Source organism: Trypanosoma cruzi, genomic scaffold (assembly GCF_000209065.1).
Source record: "Trypanosoma cruzi strain CL Brener 1047053512265 genomic scaffold, whole genome shotgun sequence".
NCBI lineage: Eukaryota > Euglenozoa > Kinetoplastea > Trypanosomatida > Trypanosomatidae > Trypanosoma > Trypanosoma cruzi.
The window spans coordinates 1-6,255 of NW_001849128.1; the positions used below are offsets into that span (position 1 = coordinate 1).

Sequence of the window (6,255 nt, forward strand, 5' to 3'; positions counted from 1 at the left end):
CTCATCGTGGCACACTCCACTCCACACCTCCGCCTCCTTCTCAGCGCCGCAAAGATAGACCCAGGGCGCTCCAACACCATCATTGGCTACACTAATCCCTATCACTCTAGCGACAAGCAAAGAATAGAAACAACAAAGGGAATGGTTGCGGCATGACGCGTGGGGGCGTTCGAACATGGTGAGAGATCCAACGACCCGCGCTCTCAGCTGTTGGTGAAAATAAATGTCTCTGTCCATTGCGTCCACACTCAATACAAACCAAACCCAAACAAGGCTGGAGAGGTGAAACAGTGAAAACCCAAAAAATAAAACACAGGTAACAATGAAAAACAAACAGGCCCCCTAACCATCAATGAAAAGGCATCGAGTAGTCTCAGGGAAGAAAATCCGCCTGACATTAGATGCGTCGAACCGGCATCAAGGCCATCGCACCCTCGCTTGTGAAGACAGTGGTCAATATCCACTCGTGTATCTGTTGTGAGGACACGTCTCCGCCGCCACACACGCCCTGAAGAGTCTCCATGCACCTCTCCACGGAGGGCGCAGCTCTCACGCTAAGCCAGTGAACCACGTGGCCTTGAAGTAGTCCCTGGTGCGCCTCGTTCCGTTTCTGTCTCTCCACCAGCTCCGACTCTACAGCCTCAAGAGCATCCAGCACCGCCTCAAGTTTTTCCTCCAACCTGAGGCCGCCGCGTGGAGCATTGGACGCTCCGTCATGCGTCGTCTCGTCAGGGGCAGTGGCGTCGTCGCAACACAGTCTCTGCAGGCCATCCGTCAAGTTGGCTCGCCAGTCGCGAAAAACGCTAGAGAGCTCCCCCGTAACACTGCTTTCATTGGCACACGGCTGCGGCTGCCCGTCTCCGGGCCCTGCAGCTGCGTACTCCACAATGAAGCAGTGCTGCGTGCTTCCGTCCGTGCCGGCCTCCTCCTCGTTGAGGTGCCAACTCACCCATGGCAACACGTGGAGAGCCGCCACACCGGTGGTCGCCTCGCGGCTGAGAAGCCACTTCTCCGTCGTGGCTACCAACTCCTCCATGGCACGCCTAGCCATTTCCTCCTGGTCCGCCACATCCTCCTCCTCGGCCCAGCCGTTCGCCATCAGTACCTGCCTGGCCCTAGCGATGGCACGTATCCTTATCTGCACATGAATAAAGAAGCCAGTGCTGTGGCCGCCAGCCTCAAGCTCCCGGAAAAGGGGCCCGTCCTCAATTTTCCTGGCTGAAACATCGGTACCGCGAACGGGCGCGCACACACGCTCAACAAACTGCAGCGAAGTGGCGGTGTACAACGGCACCTCTCGAAGAACGGGGTCCTGTGCATCACGCGTTGCCTCAAGCCCGGTCAGATCCCGAACCGTTGTAAGGAGAGAAGCGAGAAGCGAGGTGGGCGAAAGCCACTTCGTGTGATCTGGCTCGCCTCTTGTGAGGTCCACGTTCCACCAATGGATTACGTTGTGTGGAACGTAGCCGTGGTTCTCCGCGGGCAAAACAAGAGGCATCATGGTGCGCCGTACAAGTGCGGCCTCCTCCTCGTCCTCCTCCTCTTCCTCGTCGCTATCACCGACGCACACATCCAGCAGCACATTCTCTTTGCCCTCCACAACGCGCCGCACGGCCTTCTCCACCACCTTCTCCCACCACGGCATCCGCATTCCAAACACGGGCGAGTCCAGCAGCACGGCTTCCGCCGTCGGACGATCCGCAGGGTTCACCGCCATCATGGAATCGATGAGGCTCAGGAACTCCAACGAGAGCTCCCTCACACGCAGGCGCCTTGCCATCAGTTGGATGCCCGGAGAAAAGACCCAGGCGGGCCACACACCTGTGTCCTTACACGGACAAGCTTGTGTGCCCTCGCCGTCCACGGTCGTGTACCGCGTGTAGTCAACTCCCTCAGGCTCCCCATCGGCACCACCTCCGGCAGTGTGGCCAGCACGCCGTGCCGCAAGCTTCTCCATGGCAAGACGGAGGGCTTCGTCGTCCAAGAGAGGAACCTGCTTCAGCACCGCCAGCGTCGGGTACTCTCCGCGCGCCACACGGAACTGGGCCGTCACTGCAACGTCGGCAGACGGTGAGGCGTTGGTTGAAAAGACGGCGGCCATGCCATCGTCCACACCCGCAGCACCGCATGTGAGGAACAAGTAAAACACCGCTGCGGTGCTCCACACGTCGGAGGCGTATGAATACGGGCAACGCTTGCGGTAGCCCCAGTATTTCGCAATTTCGGGCGGGCAGTACACGCCAGACCCAATGACGGTGAGTTCAGTTTCGCAGCTCGAATCCGCGACCAGCGCGGCAATGCCAAAGTCCACAAAAAATAACTCGACGTCACTCTCCCATGCCAAAGAAGCACGCCGACGCACAAGGATGTTCGATGGCTTGATGTCGCGATGAATCAACCCTCCCTTGTGCAGGCACGCCAGGCCCCTGAGCAACTGCCCGAGCCAACACACCAGGTGCTCCTCCGCAATGTGCGTTTCGTGACGCTGGAAAAAATCCCCAAGCGTGCCACCAGCACCCAAGTCCATCAGCATGTAAGCGCCAACGGCGGCTTGTGGTGACGCGCACTGCAGTGGAAATGGAGCCACTTCTTCCGCCCGCCTGCTGACGCACGGTGACAGGACTACACCGTGGGACCGTGCAATGTGAGAATGGGGGGGAAGAGCGGCGGCCACCTGCGCCTCACGGAGAAAATCGCCCAGCGCAGGAAATCGCGACACAAGTTCACTCCTCTTGCCAGAGAAGACCTGGCGCAACGCCTCCAATGCGGCCTCGTCTCCATCCCGCTGCTCCGTCGCGGCAAACGGGGAAGGCTCGAGGAGACGCGTCACACCCTTCGCTGCAAAAAAACGCGTTGGGTGCACCCGGCTCTGCACAAGTAGCACCGTACCAAAGTTGCCCCGGCCAATCGGACAAAGAAAATCAAAGGGGTGGGTGTGGGCATCGTCACACGGAGAGCAATTCTGTCTGGCAAGGATCCCGTGACAGACGCTGGAGGGCTTCCAGCCGTCACCAGCAGCAGCGCACATCGCTCGCGCCGCATCACGCGTAATCCGCAGAAGCGGGCAATCCACCGCAGCACCAGCCGGCCTGCGCGCCACGCCGGGCTCTACAATCACAGCCGCAGAGCCCCATCTGCGTGCCGCAACGCGATCCAGCAGTTCGTCGCACCACGGCAGCGTCGCACCGCGGGAATGATCCGAGACATTAAAAAGCATCCGAGCGCACTGCACGCTCCCTTTCCTCGCCTTTCTTCGCTATACACCCCACCCACAAGAAAAGAAAAAGAGACGCACAGCATGACTTAAAAAAACACAAAACAGCGCAACATAAAATATATATATATATACACGCTTTACAGCTTTCCTGTCTCTATCCTCCTTCTCCCAGCCACACAGATGCATTCAGTGAGGTAATAGAAAATAAAGAAACAATGACTTTTTTTTTTCTTCTTCTTCTTCGTTTTGAATGCCGTTGTCGTTATCTTTGTATTAAACGACCGACAAAAGAAAAGCAGTGCGACATACACATATAAAAATAAGAGATAACGACAGACTTGTCTGGGTTTTTCATTCAGGGAACACAGGGGGTCAAATCGTTGCTGTTGAGTAAATTTAGTCGAGCAGGTGCCTAATACTCGTATCCCACATGCTCCTCAACTTTGGTTTTTTTTTTATTTTGTTTTTTGTTTGTTGTTTCTTTATGTCTCTTCTTTTTTTGCATTTTCGTATATCCATCATCTCAAAACATAATTCTGGTTCAGCACTCATGCATTTATTTTCTATCAGATATCGATCGCGTCACGGTCCAAACTTTTTTTTTTCCTTCTTTTAAACCAGTAATAAGTTCTCATTGCCCGCCTACAAAAACAAAAACAAAAAAAAAAAGGAATGATACAATCAAACTATTTTTAAAATCAAGAAAAGAAAAAAAAATTGTTTTTTTTTTTCCCTGTCACGATGGGGAAGTAAAGAGGGGTAGGAAGAGAAAGACGGTGTTATTGCATTCATTCCCCATCCGCCCATCGACTCATGAAAGGAGCATAAGAATAAATAAAAAAAAACTTTTTCTGGGGTCTTGTATAAATTCGGGAGCACTGCGTGTGTGTGTGTGTGTGTGTGTGTGTGTGTGTGTGTGGGAAGGCTGGGCGTGGGTGCCCGTGCTTGACTGCAGCCCCTGAGGCATATCAGGGTATAAACGAAGTGTGGGGCAGAAAGGCACACACACATGCACACGTGCACACGCCTGAGAGTGAAATATGCACATGAATTAGGCGATGATGGTTGTTATCGGGGGTTCAGTTATCTTTTCTGGAGGAATCGGCAGCATTTCTTCAATCTCCTTCTTATCGCGGAATTCCAATCCATTGGGACCAACATCCGCCGCTGCGTGTCCATAGCAGCTGACTGATGGTTGTGGCCGCCGTTGTCGAGCAAACGAGCCTGTAAATGAGGAAGACCAACGGCTGGTACACTTCCTTGGTTTCTTCACACGGGGTTTGTACAAGGCCATCACTGCCTTGTACGGGTACGTTGCAAGACGATCTTGCACGGCGGAGCCCGATGTTTGTGCCTTGTGACGCACGCTGAACTTCACGATAAGTCGACCAGACTCATCCACAAAAAAGCGGATGTTTACAATATTGCTTTCCGGCTCCGCTGTAGCCGCTGCCGCCTCCGTCGTAAACGCAATCCTAAGTTCGTCACGCTTGGAGTTGAGTACAATGTCCCAGTCTTCTCCTCGAAACCGTAATGCGTGTTTTGTAAATTCATATCCCTGATCATCAATGGCGCGTACTCGCACCGGGACTGGAAGGCCGTTGACAGTCCGTGGTTGCGCATTGTTTTCTTGCACGGGCTCTCTTGCATGGCCCCCCACGGGTGAGTTTTGCGCATTTTCCGGATGTGTGGCCATGGCTCGGTGTGTATAAAAGTCCCTTTTTTTCTGTTGTTGTTGTTGTTGTGTGTATGTTCTTTCTTCTTGTGGCAATACACGCAATTCCTATCCTTTTCCCTTCCCCCACCCTCCCTGCTTTGTGTGTGGATATGTAAATATATATAAATATATGTACGTGTGTGTATTATTATTATTATTATTATTGTTATTATTGTTATGTACTTTTTCTTTTCTTGTCTCTCTTCTCGGTTTGGTTGGGGAAAGGGCTTCAAGTGATGACGCCACGCCGGTCACATCAATAAAATTACAAAAAAAAATTTAAAAAAAGAAAGAGAAAGAAGGAGAGAGTCAGTGTGATTGGGTATAAATGTGGGTTAATACCTTCCATCGGTCTTATTTGTTTTTTATATATTGCGGTGTGGTGGCAGCCATTCATTCATCACGCCCCATCTCTCATTCCTGAACGCACCGTATGTGGGATGCATGTATTTGCATGTCCCCTTGTATGCAAAAAAAAAAAAAAAAGAAATAATGATAATAATTTAAAAAATAAATAAAAATAAAAATAAAAATGAAATGACGATATATACATGTATAAATATAAATATATACAAAATGTGTTGTTTTTTTGTGTGTGTTTTTGTTATTTTTTTATTTTTTTTTTTTTTGGCATCCTTGTCCCGTGCCACGCACTGACGCGGCTTTCTCTCCTGCCTCGCATCCATCCTTTATATTTGGACGGCACCGCCTCCTCTTTTATTTGTGGCTGGTGGTGTTTTTTGTTTTTTTTGTTTCGTTTTGATTTTTTTAAATTCCGCCCGTGTGATATTCTCGCATCTCCCCCATATAAATGCATTGCAGGCATGCGTGCTCTCACGGGTGGGAGGCATGCGGAATTTATTTATTTGTTGTTTTTTTTTTTTTTTTTTTTTTGGATGGACCACAAAAATAAAATTTAAAAATAAAAATAAAAATAAAAATAAAAGGGGAAAAAAAAAAAAAAAAAAAAAAAAAAATGTGGAGGTTTCGTCGTGGAGAAAAATAAAAACAAAAATAAAAAAAATATTTTTTTTGTTTCCCCCCCCCCCCCCTTTTTTTGGGTTTTTGTGTTTTTGTGTCCCCCCCACATTTTGCCCGTCCCTCGGCACGAAAAAGTCGTTTTTTTTATTTTTTTGTTTTTTGTTTTATTTGCAGGCAAAAATAAAAAATGGCAAAAAAGGCCACACAAAAACAAAAAAAACAAAAACGACAAAAAAAACCCACCAAAATTTCCCTCCGCCTGCCCACACACGCACCCGCCAAAAAAAACACAAAAAAAAAAAAAAAAAATTTGTTTTTTTTTTTATTCTTTTTTTTTTTA

At 49.8% G+C, this 6,255-nt stretch overlaps 2 protein-coding genes across 2 annotated transcripts, besides 15 other annotated features; both read right to left on the reverse strand.

Moving 5' to 3' along the window:
- Positions 1 to 6,255: a sequence feature (heterozygous, Esmeraldo-like haplotype).
- Positions 398 to 3,217, reverse strand: Tc00.1047053504421.10 (serine/threonine protein kinase, putative; the record flags this gene model as incomplete). Its single annotated transcript, XM_799483.1, has 1 exon — positions 398 to 3,217. One exon carries the CDS (start codon positions 3,215 to 3,217, stop codon positions 398 to 400), a length of 2,820 nt encoding a protein of 939 aa, XP_804576.1.
- Positions 1,522 to 1,549: a microsatellite.
- Positions 3,665 to 3,718: a sequence feature (T-rich).
- Positions 3,862 to 3,886: a microsatellite.
- Positions 4,097 to 4,136: a microsatellite.
- Tc00.1047053504421.19 (hypothetical protein, conserved) lies at positions 4,269 to 4,913 on the reverse strand (the record flags this gene model as incomplete). The annotated part of the gene is made up of 1 exon (XM_799484.1): positions 4,269 to 4,913. The coding sequence occupies one exon, from the start codon at positions 4,911 to 4,913 to the stop codon at positions 4,269 to 4,271; it is 645 nt and encodes a 214-aa protein (XP_804577.1).
- Positions 5,078 to 5,113: a microsatellite.
- Positions 5,193 to 5,222: a sequence feature (AT_rich).
- Positions 5,408 to 5,472: a sequence feature (A-rich).
- Positions 5,533 to 5,563: a microsatellite.
- Positions 5,792 to 5,828: a microsatellite.
- Positions 5,840 to 5,912: a microsatellite.
- Positions 5,933 to 5,955: a microsatellite.
- Positions 6,092 to 6,153: a sequence feature (A-rich).
- Positions 6,196 to 6,224: a microsatellite.
- Positions 6,225 to 6,254: a microsatellite.